The following is a 14917-nucleotide window of genomic DNA, read 5'->3' as shown; positions in this document are numbered from 1 at the left end:
ATTCATTGTCCGAGACCGAATTCTGGATCGAGTTAACTGGCCTCACGCCAGTCTTGCATGCCTCCTGGTGAAGCTTTCAGCGTAAACTCAGGAACGCTCAATTTCATTGGGTTCATGAGTAATGACCTTTTGGCCTGAATCCACCTCCTTGCCCTAAGCAGTCCTCTATCAATTATTCCCCTTTATAGTAGCGAACAGCCCTTTACCCGTTTTGTGCGTGGTCGCCCACACTTGGACTGCTAACTCAACCAGACGGCCAAGTGTCTTTCTCATACCATTTTTCTGGATCCCACATTTCACTAACCAATGTACCTATAACAATCATAATCAGCCTAATCATTATAGTTATCATCCGCCTAAGCTGTGTCTATGTTGACTTACATCTCTACCGTCTCACCGAAGTACACTCGGATGATCAACCAGACAGTCCAGCCAAATAACTAGTACCCAATAGATATATTTGCCATATAGTAATAATATTATATCACATTATAAAATACACAAAACTCCGTATTGAGTGCATATATAATACATCAAGTAAACGAGCCACCCGTTTTATACAAATCCCGTCCCCAGCCACCCACCCTAGCCACTCCAACCCAAGCAATTGCCCAACCAAGTAATAGATAGTTAAAAATATATATATATAGTTATACAGAAGAGAAAGCTTGTCACTTCAAGAGTTCACAACGCTGGGAAATCGCCCGAAAAAAGCCCAGCGCCCCACCTCCATCTCCGTCTCCAGCCCCAGCCCCAGCCCAAGTCCAAACCGCAACTCCATACGCCATACCTAGGAAAAAAGAGACCTACCTGATACAGAGCTTGTATTTCCCCTGTTGTTGTGGTTGTTACCGTTAGTCCCCGAGCGCGAGAGTAGTCCCAAATACGGGAAGACGATTGTGCCCATCCGGCGCTCTTTTTTTGTTGTCGTTGTTGTATCTGTCGATGTGTTTTCGCCCTCGGTGGGTTGAGAGCGGGTTAGGGCTGAGTGTAGAGAGACACCCCGAGCCTGCTTCTTTGCGGAGGCGCCTGACGGCGTTGAGGATGGTAATGCAGACATTGACATCGGCCTTTTTCTTTCGGCCTTCTGGCCCTGATTTTCCTCATTATCATCCCGGCGATGCTGCTGCTGCTGCTGCTGTCCCCAAGCAGGCGGCAAGGGGAATCTGAAATGTAGATTCGAAAACGACAACGACAGGCCCGGACCCGTTGCCACAGGCGAAGAGCCCGACCGAGACGATGAGAGATTAAACAGTTCGATCATTGACTTGCGGCCGCTGCCTGTTGTGGTGCGCTTGCTCTGCTTGGGATCTTGGTTTTGACCATCTGGCTGAGACTGTGACTCCTGCTGCTGCAGGTACTCGTCTTCGTCTTCTTCAGGGATCGTTTCCTCGATAAGTCTGGTTTTGATATCGGGGTGTTTCCTTGACGGTGGTGCATGGGTGGTGGTAGTGGTGGTAGTGATAGTGGTGGGAAGAGGCGGGAGAGGTCGAGCCGATAGTTTCTCGTCGTCTTCGTAGGTGTACTGTTTGTATTCGTGATCATGATCATGACAGTGATCGTGCTCTGGTGCTTCACTGCTGCATCCACACCCATAGTCTGAGACAGAATTCAAGTCCGAGTCGAGAGACGTCCTAGAGTCGTAGTCGGAGCTGGAATCGGACTCGACGATGCGAATGGACGTCGTTTGCGTTATGGAGATGGGGTTGGGGTCGAGACTTGGCAATGCATCTGGTTCTTTTTCTGTTATCGCGTCTGCTGGGGATATGTATGCGCATGTACATTTGCGTGCTGTTGCTGCATGGCTGCAGGAAGCTCTGTTGTTGTTGGTGGTGGTGTTGAGAGGAGGATTAGGGCTATGTCGGCCCTTCTTGTTTTTGCGGGCCTGGATGCACGAGAGGAAGAGGGACGAGAATGAGCTAGGAAAACAGGAAAATAACGATGATGGTGGTGGCGATGCAGATGAAGCCGTGGGTGGAAGGGCCATTGCTCCAGTGTCTGCGAATTGGTGATGGTATACATGGAGAGAGCGAGGGGGAATTTGAGTGTAAATGTAGAGAGATCTCGACGTCTTATATGGGCTTTGTTCGCGGTTTGATTAAACGACGCGGGGATGGTCTCATTGACTTTATCTATGATTAAATACTGCATTGCATTGCATGAGACCAGGGCGCCGCAACACGAAACTCTCCCTCGAGCTGGAACTGGGTCTCCTCAACAATGGGAGTGTCGACTCCGTAGATACTCTGCATCTCTATCCCAAACGAGCAGTTCGGGACAGCGGATGTTGGATGACTTGGTCTCGACCTCATCCACCAGATGCTAATTAAGTACCTCGCCACTGGTGTTGTTTGCGTCTGTCATTGAGATCCGCACGATTCAACGCAAGGGCTGTTTGGGGCGAGGACAAGGTTGCTCGTGCCATGCAAGGAAACTATAGGGCTGCCCTTGGGCGAACTTCCGACGAGTATAGAAACATGAAAGCATCGGCCATAGTTACGGCCGCAAAGTAGAGCAAGGAGCACGCATATATTGGCTGGCTGCAGCAATATGCAGCACCTCGAGCTCTGTGCCAAATATCTCGATCCCCATGTGTACAATGCAGGTACTCAGAGCTCAAGCTGGTATCCCTTGATCCTACACGCTTCGCAAGGGATGATGCTTACGGCAGGGAGGGCACCTTAGTAAATATTCGCATAATATTGCATCAAGTGGATGCGAGTCTAGCTCTACAAAAGAAACTAAGAAAAAAATAACTATCTAGAGCTTGCTTTGCGGCGTTGCCTTGTACAACGACTGTGACCTGTTCAGCGTTTCTGCTGCCTCCTTCTCAATCCGAGTCAGTAGATCTCCGCAGGTAGGGATATCGTGGATAACACCAATAACCTGACCAGCCGTCCACACCTACAAACAACAAAAGTTAGCTGGGCTTCGTTCCTTTAACGGCACTAGGCGCGGACCAGGACAAGGGGGGTTGGGAGAAAGGTAAAAACATACACCAAAGTTAACATCACCATTCAGGAAGACCTCCCGCCCACGCTTCCCACTAACATACGGCGCAATATCAGCAAACTCCCCAGACGTGCTCTCCTTCTCGACCTTGAGCGCCTGCTTCGTCACCTCGTTGTTGAACAACCGCGAGGTGTTCTTCCACCGCCTCATCAGAAGAGCCGTATCCGTCTCTTCCGCATTAACGATGGCCTCCTTCACTTTCTGGTGAATCGGGGCCTCAACCGTACACATAAACCGCGTGCCCATGTTGATACCCTCGGCGCCCAACGCCAGCGCCGCACCTAGCCCGTACCCATCGGCGAATCCACCAGACGCGATAAACGGCACACCACCTAGATCCTGACGCGCGCGGTTCAGGAGGATGAAGTTTGTGATATCGTGCTCGCCAACGTGGCCCGCGCACTCGAAGCCATCGATCGAAAGGAAGTCAACGCCCAGCTTGACAGCTGACTTGGCGTGTCGGATAGTCGTGCACTTGTGGAGGATGGTGACGCCCGCGGCTTTGAGCTGCCTGATGACAGGGCCCGGGTTATTTCCTGCAGTCTCAACGATCTTGATGCCCTCGTCGATGATCACCTGGGCGTAGGCGCCATAGTCGGGCGGCACGAGGGCTGGGAGAAGGGTCAGGTTCACACCGAAGGGGTTCTTGGTCATGCTGCGGCATCTGCGGATTTCCTTGCGCAGGTCCTCCGGGGATGGTTGGGTGAGGGCAGTGAGCTATGGCCATGGGTATATTGGTTAGCGTGTCTTTCCGTCTGAAGTGTTTTTATCTTGGTTGATTGCAACTTACGATCCCAAGACCACCAGCGTTGCTGACGGCGGAGGCGAGCTCGGCGTATCCGACCCATTGCATACCACCTTGGACGACGGGGACTACGCCATTAGTATCTGAGCCTTGTCATTGTGAAACGCAGTGACGGCCTTACCTCGGATCCCCAGCGCCCTGGTCAAAGCAGTGTCGAAGCCCATACTTGCGAATAGTTCACAGAAAGAGTGGATAGATCAGGATGTTAGTGAAGTTGAGCGAAAAGAGAGAACGTAAAAAGACACGCTCGCAGAAGAGACAGAAACGACAACAATATGATAAAAGTGCGGTATATGTAGTGAGAGTGAGAGTGAGACAGCCAGGTGATTTCTACCGCGGACCGCTGCTGCGAGTTGTTGCGACTGAGGGGGACGACGAATTGCCGAGGTCTGCCTGGCTGAGGTCGGCCCGACTTATTGATTACTCTTCAACAGTCGGCACGCGGGGAATGGTGTCAGATCATACTGTTTATTCCAGACCGTTCTGAAAATTGAGTTATATTGGTTAGCCGTAGACTTATTGTTCCTGACACCCCAGCGCTGACTTGGTTGTTGGCGTTGGTGCTATACGGAGCTTTTTGCATGTGATCGGCGTGCACTCGGAGACGCCGTTCCCCTTCACTTTGGGGATTGGCAGTGAATGATGGCAGTTCTTACAGCAAACGGTGAACGTTGGAATCAAGTATAGATATTCAAAATAACTGTAATATGCTGCCCTGGATATTGCGAACGCCGTCTATGCTATAGATAAGAGTTTCGTGTTTTTCTATCCTCTCCCTCATTTGCTACCCTGTTGGCTCGCCAACCATGTCTCGTGAAGCTTCTTCTGTCGCTCCCAATCCTTGCGGAGTTTCTTCGACCGGCTCTTTGCGATCTCCTCTCCTGCAGCATCGCGGGTAGGAAGCCCCTCCTCGTCCCACGCGCTGTACTCGTTCGTCCGGAACATTTCCAAGTGGCTGAGCTTACCCTTCTCAAGCTTCTTTAGCGCCTCTTTTTCCTTCGCCTCCTTCTCGCGTTGTTTCTGCTGCGCCTGCGCGGCCTTCTCCTCCCGTGCTTGGATGAGATCGCGGCTTACAGGGCGGACAATGGCGGGTAGGTTCTCGCGATCTTCAAGGTAGACACCTAGATCGAACAAATCAACGTCGCGGACGCGATCGCAGAGTGCGAGGACTTCCTTTCCGATATCTATGGATTCGTTCATGGAAGACAGCTTGTTACGGAAATCAGATACCACAGTGGCGTAAGGCTGCGTAGCGTCTGTTGTTGTGCCTGACACGGCACCTCGTTCTACAATCTTTGAGATCTCTTCCGCGTTGAGCGTCTTAGCCCGTGCGGCTTGCCGTAGGGAGTCACGCATGGTAGAAAGCGGGTAGAGGAACGGCTTGGCCTCTTCGGGGACGTCAATGCCACTCCAACCAATCTCTTGAGTGTCGACGGGCGTGTCGCCGTTAAGGCCGAGCATGTTAACCATGAAGGTGACCCATCGAGCAACTGCTTCGACATCCTTCGGGTTCAACGTGGATTTATCGGCACTGTTGTATTTGGTGATCAGCTCCGAGATAGTGCCCATCAGGCCGGGAGTGTTGAATGAATCGCTGAGTTGCTCGTTCGCGGCGGTCTTAGCTGCCTCCAATGCGTCGGCAAGGGTGGAATCGGCATTTGAGGTATTTCCCTGGAGTCCGGCGGGATCTTTAACCCTGATGAAGAAGTTGTTCAACTTGTCCTCCCAAGAGTTACCAGCGCTGACAAGGTCATCGGTGATCTCAACGCCATCTTTCCATCCGCCAAGCAGGAATACAATTCTCAAGCTACGCGGCGTCCATTCCCTCCTCTCCAAAGCTTCACGAATTGTGGTGAAATTCTTCAAAGACTTCGACATTTTAGACCCTTGAATGGATAAGTGCCCCATGTGTAGGAAGTAGTTGACCCACTGATCGTCGTGCGAATGCCAGTAAGCTTCGCTCTGCGCTAATTCGTTGTCGTGGTGGGGGAATGCAAGATCAATACCACCGGAGTGGATGTCCATTTGCTTGCCGAGGCGGGCGGATGCCATGGCCGAACATTCGATATGCCATCCAGGCCGGCCTCGGCCCCAAGGGCTTGACCAACTCAGCTCACCAGGCTTGGACGACTTCCAAAGCGCAAAGTCAGATTGGGAGCGTTTCTCGGTAGCTTTGTTTATCAATGCACCCTCTCCCTCGGCGAGCAGTTTGTTATCAGAGCGGCTCCAAGGTTCAAGGCGTGCATATGGGAAGCCCGCTTCTTCGAAGGCATTGATGTCGAAATATACAGAGCCATCCGCAGAGACGTAGCCAAACTTGTTTTCCACAATTTTCTTCACAAAGTCGGCAATCTCTTGTCCATATTCAGTTACCCGAGTCAGCTCGTCCGGGCGGAGTACATTCAGGTCATCCATATCTCTCATAAACCGGTCCTCGTACTTTCGTGTCAACTTCGTAAAGATCCCATGATCGTCCGCATCTATAGAGGATCCCTCCTGTGCGTCTAGGTATGGGAGTAAGAGGTCTTGCGCATCAGTGTAGAACCGCTCTGGGAACGTTCCTTGTGCGGACTTGTCCAGCTTCTCCCCCTCCGCGTAAACGTTCGCTGCTGACAGCACAGTTTTAATATGCATCTTAACCTTGGCTTCATCGTCACCAGCTTTCTCATTACCCGGCAAAGGTCCTCCGTTCAATATGGTCGCATAGGCGTTTTCCACTTCCTTCGGATACTGCGACGGGGGAAGATCGGGGCTCAGTAGCGGCAAGTTTTTCTTCAGGTAAGCGGTATATGCCTTCTTAACGACGTCGAGAACATTGTCGTCGATCGTAGGATGGTTTGTGACGAATCGCGTGAACAGGTGCTGCTGTCGAGCTCGAAGGATAATCTGCGAGGAGGCCTGTTAACCCACGATTCCGCACACATCACCGAGAGTGGCAGTATACCTTATCGTCGACGTCGGTAATGTTCATAACAAAGTGTACGTCGAACTTGAAATAGTCCCGCATAATACGTCGGATGATGTCGGTGCTGACATAGTTCCTGGCGTGACCAAGGTGCGCATCGTCGTATACTGTCGGTCCGCAAGCATACCAGGCCACCTTCTTCCCTTGGGGGTCGATTGGGATAAACGGTGTCTTCGACTTGGTAAGCGAATTGTATACCTTCAAGGACGGAAGATGTGATTGCGCCTCAGGATGAGCAGTTGGCTGGCGCCATGCTGGCTGCTCACGCGCGGTAGCCATGAATCTAGTAAAAATCAATACTTGAGATGAAGAAAAGGCCGGCCGCGGAGATCGAAAAGTTGAGAGAAGGCGAAGATGCCGGAAGGGAGAGAGGGGCATCAAGAGTGAAAGAGGGAACAAAAGAGTGGGGGATACCAAGGGCCTGAGCAATAATAATAGAGGGGTTCAACACCTTCCACTGTCCAGGAAGAGTCATACTGGCTGGCATGGCAGCCTGGCAGCCTGACGGTTCAGGCGTCCAGGACAAAGAGACTGAGGCGGTGAGCAAAATGGCCAATTACAGCGGGAGTTCGATCAAGCTCCGATCCGCGGCCCTGAGCCCTAAATGACATCCAAAAGAAGCCTAGTGGAGAAGATTCCGTCTAGATCTTTGGAGCATTTTATCGCAACGAGGGACCAGAGCTTCGTTACAGCCTCAGAACTGCAGTTGGGGACATATTTTTTACATTCCGGCTGTCGCAGTTGACCAATATGCCATCTCCCTTCTTGACTCCGAATTCCCACTCCCAGCTGGACCAGCTCGCCCTCCTCAATCTCCGCCGAGACAATACCATCCCGGCCATCCTCCGACTCCATGACGACGAAAACCTAGGCTACAAGGAAGGAAACGTCACAAACACGCGATTTGGGTCATTTCCTCACAGTACACTCTTTGAAAAACCATGGGGCTCCCAGGTTAGAGCCTCAAAGGTCGACACCGGTTCGCGAGGCCGTGGTCTCCCCGCGCGCCAGCTCAAGAAGCGCAAAGCAAACGAACTTGACTCTCCCAGCGGCACCGGCGGCGATGAAGACGCTGACGGCAACAAACCCACACCTGAAGTCCCGATTGCAGCAGACAGCGGTTTCCTGCACCTTCTCTGTCCGACCCCCGAACTCTGGACTGCCTCTCTCCCCCACCGCACCCAGGTCGTCTACACCCCAGACTACAGCTATGTCCTTCACCGTCTCGGCGTCCGGCCAGGTTCAACAATCATCGAAGCCGGCGCTGGAAGCGGCTCCTTTACACACGCATCTGCCCGCGCCGTCTTCAACGGGTACCCGTCGGCCGAAAGCACGCCCAAACGCCGGCGCCGCCTAGGCAAAGTATGCAGCTTCGAATTCCACGAGCAGCGAGCCGGCAAGATTCGCGACGAAATCACCGAGCATGGCCTCGACGACATCGTCCAAGTCACACACCGCGACGTTTATCAGGACGGATTCCTCCTGAACGACCCCGCAGGCACACCAACAACATCCCCTAAGGCAAACGCCATCTTCCTCGACCTGCCAGCCCCATGGCTGGCGCTTAAACACCTCGTCCGCAATCCACCCTCGGGCACGGAATCCCCGCTCGACCCCTCTTCATCAGTCCACATCTGCACATTTTCCCCATGCATGGAACAAGTCCAGCGAACGATCAGCGCCCTCCGCCAGAACAACTGGCTACACATCTCAATGGTCGAGCTCCAACACCGCCGGATAGAAATCAAACGTGAGAAAACAGGATTAGAGTACGAGGGCGTGCGCGGCGCAAACATCTTCCCGCGAAACGTCGAAGATGCCGTCCAAAAGATGCGCGTGGTTGAAGAACGCTCTATCCGGTTCCGCGAAATACTAGGGCAGCAGGACAAGGAGCAGGATGGCGACGGCGCTCCGCAACCAGATAACGATGCAAAAAAGGAACCCGACGCCGATATGATGACGGACATGCCTACTTTTGTTCCCTCCTCAAGTATCGAGAACATCCCATCTTATGCGCAAGGGCGTCTTGTGCACCGCGCCGAGTCGGATTTGAAAACGCATACATCGTATCTTGTATTTGCGGTGCTTCCGCGTGAATGGAGTGAGGAGGAGGAGCGAAAATGTGCAGAGAAGTGGCCGAGTCAGAATGTGGATGAGTCGTTGCAGCACCCAGGAAAGGGGAAGAGCAAGAAGCAGTTGAAGAAGGAGGCCAAAGCACAAGAGAAAGAGGAGGAGAGGGCTGAAAAGGCTGAGAAGACCGAGAACCAGGGGTAATCTTCGGGCCATGTAGATACATATAATATATACGGCGTTACAGTAAAAATAATGATGATGAAGCACTCCTGACAATCCCATCCAGGCATTGATAGATAACGCTATCTATATATGCATCAGCACATACTTGTGGCTGTAAATATGGGATGCAGCCGGCAGCTTAAGCAAGGAAGCGAATTAATATATAAAAGCGAAATAGCCAGCTAATGTTATCATGCAAAATCAATATGCAGATTCTATCTAAATACAGCATATGAAGTGGGATATCTCATCAAATACGGAGAATTGCACCAAAGAATTGTGGCTGCACTGCAGCGGCATATGTGAGCGTCAACGTCAAATAGGGCAGTAAGCAGTGCTGGCAAGGAAGACAAGGTAGAAAGTAGGCGGTTAATCATCCGGACAACTAAGCCCAAGAGTGAATTAAAGGTTGTTCTCTGCCTTGAACTTATCCCAGGCTTCGTTCAAGACGCCGAAGACCGCACTGGATATCATCCGCTGCTCTGTGGTCGCATCGGTGGGGATCTATAAAGCGTGTGAATTAGTGATGGTTCAATATGCGGGCATGATATGTAGCGGCGTACCTTGTCGGGATGCACTTTTGCGATACCCTTCATATATTGAATCTTGACTTTGCTGGGCATAATCAACTCAGACATGTTGATCTTCTTCCAATTAGCCTCCGGCCACAAAACAGTATCTAGACTAGCTAGGAGGGCGCGAAGATTGTCCTGCTTTCCGCCCTTCCACGCTGTCAGACGTGCATCGACACTATCCGTCAAAGCGAATTTTTCCTCGTCGCTACGCTCCGCAGCCTGGTTAGCTTCCCGGAGACGATTAACAGCCTCGAACGATGTGGCCGAATTGGATGCAGACGAGCCACCCTGCAAGTCATCCAGCGCGGATGCTTTCTTGGGCGCTGGGGGCGCTTGGCGTCTGGCAGGAGCCGAGGGTTTTGGCGCAGGTTTGCTGATACCGGCAGCTTTCTCGCAACGGTTTCGGCCTTGAATACTTGTACTTCCACCATGGCCGGCCTCCACTGCCAGCTTCCACATTTGTGCGGCGTCGGCCCATTTCTCCAGTTGCTCTAGAGCTTCTGCCTTGCGCATCAAGGCTTTCCCGTAAAAATCTTTCATTGGCTTATGGGGCTCGCCATTGCAAAGATCGATGGATTCAGCCTCACCCTTTGCGGGCCCAATCAGTTCTAAGATGAGATCGGCGTCACTGATTGCTACCTTTGGTTCACCGACCTTCAGAGCCGTCATCGCATGGTTACTGCGGATAACGATGATGATCGGATGCTTGTCTGGTAAGCCCGAGAGTGCAGCTGTGAAAGCTTCATGAGCAGCGGCGTAATCACCCCTCTTATAAGCCTCCGCTGCCTTTTCTCGCTGAGAGTGAGTAGACGAAAGTGTACTACTTGAAACCTGTGGAATAACTCGCGGCGGGGCCTTAGGTCGCGTAGGTAAAGGTGTAGTTGATGACGATGACTGTGCGGGGCGGGCCGCCGCCGGTGACGGAGTCGGTCTTGCAGGGGGCTTTGGTGCTGGTGATTCAAAGAGATCGATGCCCTGGCTTGGCTCTGGTTGAGGAGATGGCGTCGCTACAGGCCGTTTCCTTCGCGCGGGGCTAACATACGCTTGCGCGGATTGTTCTTCCACTGCCACTTTCGATAGGCGGGACCTTGTGTCTCTCGGTTCTGGTCTCGGCTGCTGTCGCATGAAGGCAGGCTGCTGCATGCGTTTTTCGCCGAAAGGGCTTTCTTGTCGTCTAGGTTCACTTTCTGTACGAACAGGCGGTCCTTCATTCTTTCGTGTAGGGCGGGAAGGTCGAGGAGGAGGCCCGCCAGATTCGAGCAACATAGCCTCGTCTGTAAAATTGTTGCGGGCTGGTGGTCCGGGTTGACGGCGTTCCTTGGGGAGAGCTTCAGGCGTGGCATCCCTCATCCATTTCGGCTGGCTTGGATCTTGGTCTGTATTGAATTCATGGACAACTTGCTGAACCTTCTTGCTGCCAGTTTTCCAAAGCGAGTTTGCTGTCTTCAGGAAATTGTTGCCAAAGTTCGCAGCAATCTGTGAGGGGTCCATTTCTGCAGATGATGGTGAACGCGTGTCATTGCGGCCCCGTGGTGCCTGAGAGCGCTCGGGCTGCGTCCATGAAGGCATATCACGATCCGGTCTCTGAGCGCAGTCTCGGCTTTGGCCCGAATGGCTGGGATGACGATTGGTGGCAGGCGATCTGGTCTGGGTTCTCTGTCGAGATTCCTCATGGGCCTGGGTGAGAAGAATACCGACAGCAGCCTGCACGTCGGTGCCGGACGATGTCATGCCCAATGCTTGGCTCGCTTTGTCTGCCGGGAATCCCATATCAACTAATTCTGCAATAGCACGGTCCACGCCATTCGTTGCCCTTGGAGCAGACCGCTCTGGACTTTGCGTTTTTGGTGAGTCTTTTGGCGGAGCTGGCGGTGGGAGCTCGGATACAGGCTTGCCCAGCAAGCCCAGGAAATCATCATCATCATTGGATTGAGAAGGCTGAGGCGGGGGTTGGGACTTTGGCTTCAGCTGATTGAGGCCAAATGGATCATCATCGTCATTGAAAGACAAGTCATTACTCTGCTGTAAATAACTTGGTCCGTTGGCGCTTTGTGACCTACTCGTTGGACCTGGTGGTATCTGCAAGGAAGGGCTGGGGCTTGGAGCGGGAAAGTGAGTCGACGCATCCACGGGAGCGGAGGCATTGAAGGCAGCAAGGAGATCATCCTCATCAGGGGATGAGGCTCCTTGCCGTGACGGTGTTGCAGAAGAACTGAAGGGCTTGGTGCTCCCTCCCTTCTCTAAACTGTCCCAAAATTGATTATTCTGTCCTCCATATTGTGACTCGTACCGCGCACGGTTCTCTGCTTCCTTTCTAGCCTTCTCCTCTTGTAACCGTTTCTGTTGCTCGATGAGTGGAAGATTCTTGTTGGCGTTTGATGAGCCAAATGACACTAGATTGGCGAAACTGTCACCGCTGGGAGTCGCAGGCTTCGAAGGGGGGTTCGATGGTCCGGAGGAGGCAGAGAGGGGGGTAGATCGACCCGAAGTGTTACTGGGTCTCGCGGTTGGAAATAGAAAGCTGGAATTCATCGGTGGCGGCTTTTTAGTATCATTCGGAGAGCTAGAGCTCCAGCTGAGGCCGTTCAAGTCATCCATTGTGAATTTATGTTTCGATGGTAGGTCAGTCCGGAAGACTCAGGCTTCAACGAGATAGAGATGGCTGAGTTGCGGCACGCGGCCCGGTGTCAATCCTATTGGCGCAAAGAAATAAATGGTCTATAAATGAATGTCCGACACTACAGAGTTCATTTTAATGAAGCAAGAGTTCATAAACAATTGGTTTCACACCTCACTGTTCCCCTGGAGCATCATACGCGGCCAGTGTGGCTCATGAACGTGGCTCATTAATCGACCGCCTAGTATTATGCCGGAGGTTTCAGACCGCCTTCACGTGCTGCATTGGATCACGTGTAATCTGATGCGTTTGAAACAGTGGATAGAGTTTGGATAGTTCCAATTCTCGCACCCAGTTATTTGCTGCGGGAGATCGAGAAGAAAATCAGAAAACACGGCATCATCGAGAGTGAGGCGGCCGCAAGATGTTTCCAATGCCTCGTCGGAGCAGGCAGCCAATCATTACTCCCCGCCAGCAGATGGAATATCGAATATTCGAATGGTTCAGTTTAAAGTTCTCTCCCAGGGTTAAAAGTTGAAACCATATAAGGCGCCTTGGTCCGACCCAAACTTTGAAAAAAGACTCGCCCTGTTTCATGGTCTTTCACTAAGGTTTAATGCTCGACCGTGAGTCGGGGCCGACACATCGAGATTCGAGAACTTCTGAAGAGTGTCCGAGGTTTGGAAATGGTGGAGTTACAAGTTTAACTCATCGGCATCATCTTGGTTCAGTCTGCTTCATCCAGAAATTCAATCAATTTGTGGAGCGAATATCGGCCATTCTGGATCGTGCTCGGGCCAACGCTCTGATCAATCTCGCGGCTGGCCGTGGCTGCTGCAATTTCCAATGGCCGCCACGGTGCCACCCGCCCAGCACTGACAATAATACAACGTACTGATTACTGAAGCTCTTTGTCGGATGAACTACGGAGTATTTCGCTCGATATTACAGTGAATGCCTGCATTATCGAGCAAAGGAACGAGGTGCATCCCCATACCGAAGTAATGCCGAGCCGGCCATTTTCGAAGAGAAGAAATGGTCTGGAAGTAGGGGAGGCGTTCGAACCCAAATAGAGCGTTGGACCTCCGTCCCGGAATACGTATCCCACAGGATACCGATGATGTAATTTCCGCGTTTCTATTCTGAAACCAGACGGGACTTTCCAGTGTGCAGAGCACCGTATTCAGCACGGTCGGTGCTCGACGAGGCCGATGAGTCTTGACTCCTTTGAGCCTTTTGAGGGGCAAAAAGGGTCGCGGAGGCCGCGGAGGCAGCAAGTCTCGTCCGTGAGTGGCAGTGGAGACCGAGAAGACCATTGTCCTTAGCTTGCGCCGCGCGCAGTGGCCCAGCCCACAACTCCGCGCACATTCGTTTTCGACTCTGTTAACTGGTCTGGAGGGGCAAACTTTAAACATGAAACCACACCGGTCGACCCAGCAGTATGGCCAGGGCGAGGTCTCCCGCATTAGCGGACAGGCCAGTCTGTCGACATTTAAACGGGTGTCGGACCAGTGCATAATCTTAGTGCCGGGCGGGAAAAGCAAATATTGGGGCTAGAAAAAGCTATCGAAGCACGTAAATTGGAAGCCAATACGTATCAATATTATTCCCCGAAGCAATAATCACATTGTCGCCGTGACTCCTTCGTACTATTGTTGCTGGCCCGCTGTCAACGGTACAAGTTTCCGGACTGGAGCTCCAGGTGGCAGAGTGGGCCCACCGAGCCATCCTTCGATGAAGTTTTCACGAGGGATTTTCCATTATTTCGTTTTCTATTTTCATTTCTGGCTGTTCCCCGTTACAGTAGTGCACCCAGTGCCCGGAGGAGGAAGAGAATTAATAATTGGAGTGCCGGAGTGCCAGTTCCGTCTGGTGGAGAGAGAAGGGCAATAACAGAGAGCGCTATGGACAGGGAAAAGAACGCCCATCGCCCGTGCCTTGCATGATGACATGTGCCGGTGGGGAGTTGATATCCGCTTCATATTGGAGGGACGGGGCGGGAAAAATACTAAAGTATCTAATAAAACGAATACATGGGCATCCTTGCTGCAGCTGTTAATGAGGCCAGAGCAATATCTGAATTAAAATATTAATACCCGAATTCCAGGCCCTTTACTGCAGAGCAGCAGTGCATAATGCAATAGTGCAAGAGTGCACAGAGCAAAATACAAATCATACACTCTAACTATGGCACGCTAGCCGCCTAGGCAGACTCCAAGCTCCCCACCTCCCGACTCCGAGGCTCGCCCACTTGACGAGTTATAACCAGGCTATCACTCTGCGTAGTGCGAAGGGCGACTCAGTTCTTCGTCGTTTTGTCTCCTCCAGTGCCACTCTTCGAGCTTGCGCGAACCTCCTTTTTGCCCCGGCCATGCTCTCTTAATTCGCCCTCCCCCTCTCCCAACCGCCCCGCCCCGGCTCTCTCCAGTGCCACGATTTGTTGCTCCTCCGTCCTCAGGTACCACACCATCTGCACGCTCCTCCCTCTTCTCCTCCAGGCGTGCTTTTCTGGGCCCTGCACGGTTCCCATGTTCCCAGACTCAGTGTCATCCCTCGTCTAAAAAAAAGGGGCCCGTCGGACACACTCCGGGTCATGGAAAATCGATAACCTCGTTCAAAACCGGGACAGAAAAACAAATCTGAAGCGA

At 52.3% G+C, this 14917-nt stretch overlaps 6 protein-coding genes across 6 annotated transcripts; 1 reads left to right on the top strand and 5 right to left on the bottom strand.

Moving 5' to 3' along the window:
- Positions 1 to 244: 244 nt before the first annotated feature.
- Positions 245 to 1987, bottom strand: ASPSYDRAFT_35041 (uncharacterized protein; the record flags this gene model as incomplete). The annotated part of the gene is given in 4 exon segments (XM_040845305.1): positions 245 to 332; positions 382 to 440; positions 811 to 833; positions 853 to 1987. 4 exon segments carry the CDS (start codon positions 1985 to 1987, stop codon positions 245 to 247), a joined length of 1305 nt encoding a protein of 434 aa, XP_040699059.1.
- A 386-nt stretch (positions 1988 to 2373) lies between these two features.
- ASPSYDRAFT_454129 (NAD(P)H-dependent flavin oxidoreductase) lies at positions 2374 to 4287 on the bottom strand. The gene is made up of 4 exons (XM_040847033.1): positions 3939 to 4287; positions 3803 to 3885; positions 2998 to 3729; positions 2374 to 2904 (listed from the first exon to the last, which is right to left on the bottom strand). Exons 1-4 carry the CDS (start codon positions 3979 to 3981, stop codon positions 2761 to 2763), a joined length of 1002 nt encoding a protein of 333 aa, XP_040699058.1. The 5' UTR covers positions 3982 to 4287; the 3' UTR covers positions 2374 to 2760.
- ASPSYDRAFT_454160 (uncharacterized protein) lies at positions 3814 to 4497 on the bottom strand. The gene is made up of 3 exons (XM_040847036.1): positions 4283 to 4497; positions 3939 to 4214; positions 3814 to 3885 (listed from the first exon to the last, which is right to left on the bottom strand). The coding sequence occupies exons 1-2, from the start codon at positions 4398 to 4400 to the stop codon at positions 4015 to 4017; spliced, it is 318 nt and encodes a 105-aa protein (XP_040699057.1). The 5' UTR covers positions 4401 to 4497; the 3' UTR covers positions 3814 to 3885; positions 3939 to 4014.
- A 97-nt stretch (positions 4498 to 4594) lies between these two features.
- On the bottom strand, positions 4595 to 7160 carry ASPSYDRAFT_60955 (cysteine--tRNA ligase; the record flags this gene model as incomplete). The annotated part of the gene is made up of 2 exons (XM_040849920.1): positions 4595 to 6703; positions 6762 to 7160. The coding sequence occupies 2 exons, from the start codon at positions 7158 to 7160 to the stop codon at positions 4595 to 4597; spliced, it is 2508 nt and encodes an 835-aa protein (XP_040699056.1).
- Positions 7161 to 7498: 338 nt separating this feature from the next.
- Positions 7499 to 9056, top strand: trm61 (tRNA 1-methyladenosine methyltransferase subunit GCD14; the record flags this gene model as incomplete). Its single annotated transcript, XM_040850598.1, has 1 exon — positions 7499 to 9056. The coding sequence occupies exon 1, from the start codon at positions 7533 to 7535 to the stop codon at positions 9054 to 9056; it is 1524 nt and encodes a 507-aa protein (XP_040699055.1). The 5' UTR covers positions 7499 to 7532.
- A 423-nt stretch (positions 9057 to 9479) lies between these two features.
- Positions 9480 to 12250, bottom strand: ASPSYDRAFT_159494 (UBA/TS-N domain protein; the record flags this gene model as incomplete). The annotated part of the gene is made up of 2 exons (XM_040842833.1): positions 9480 to 9581; positions 9641 to 12250. The coding sequence occupies 2 exons, from the start codon at positions 12248 to 12250 to the stop codon at positions 9480 to 9482; spliced, it is 2712 nt and encodes a 903-aa protein (XP_040699054.1).
- Positions 12251 to 14917: the final 2667 nt, after the last annotated feature.

The sequence above is a fragment of the Aspergillus sydowii genome (genome assembly GCF_001890705.1).
Source record: "Aspergillus sydowii CBS 593.65 unplaced genomic scaffold ASPSYscaffold_12, whole genome shotgun sequence".
Taxonomy (NCBI): domain Eukaryota; kingdom Fungi; phylum Ascomycota; class Eurotiomycetes; order Eurotiales; family Aspergillaceae; genus Aspergillus; species Aspergillus sydowii.
The sequence above is the reverse complement of the archived record's forward strand: the minus strand, read 5'-3'. Positions and strand labels throughout refer to the sequence as shown.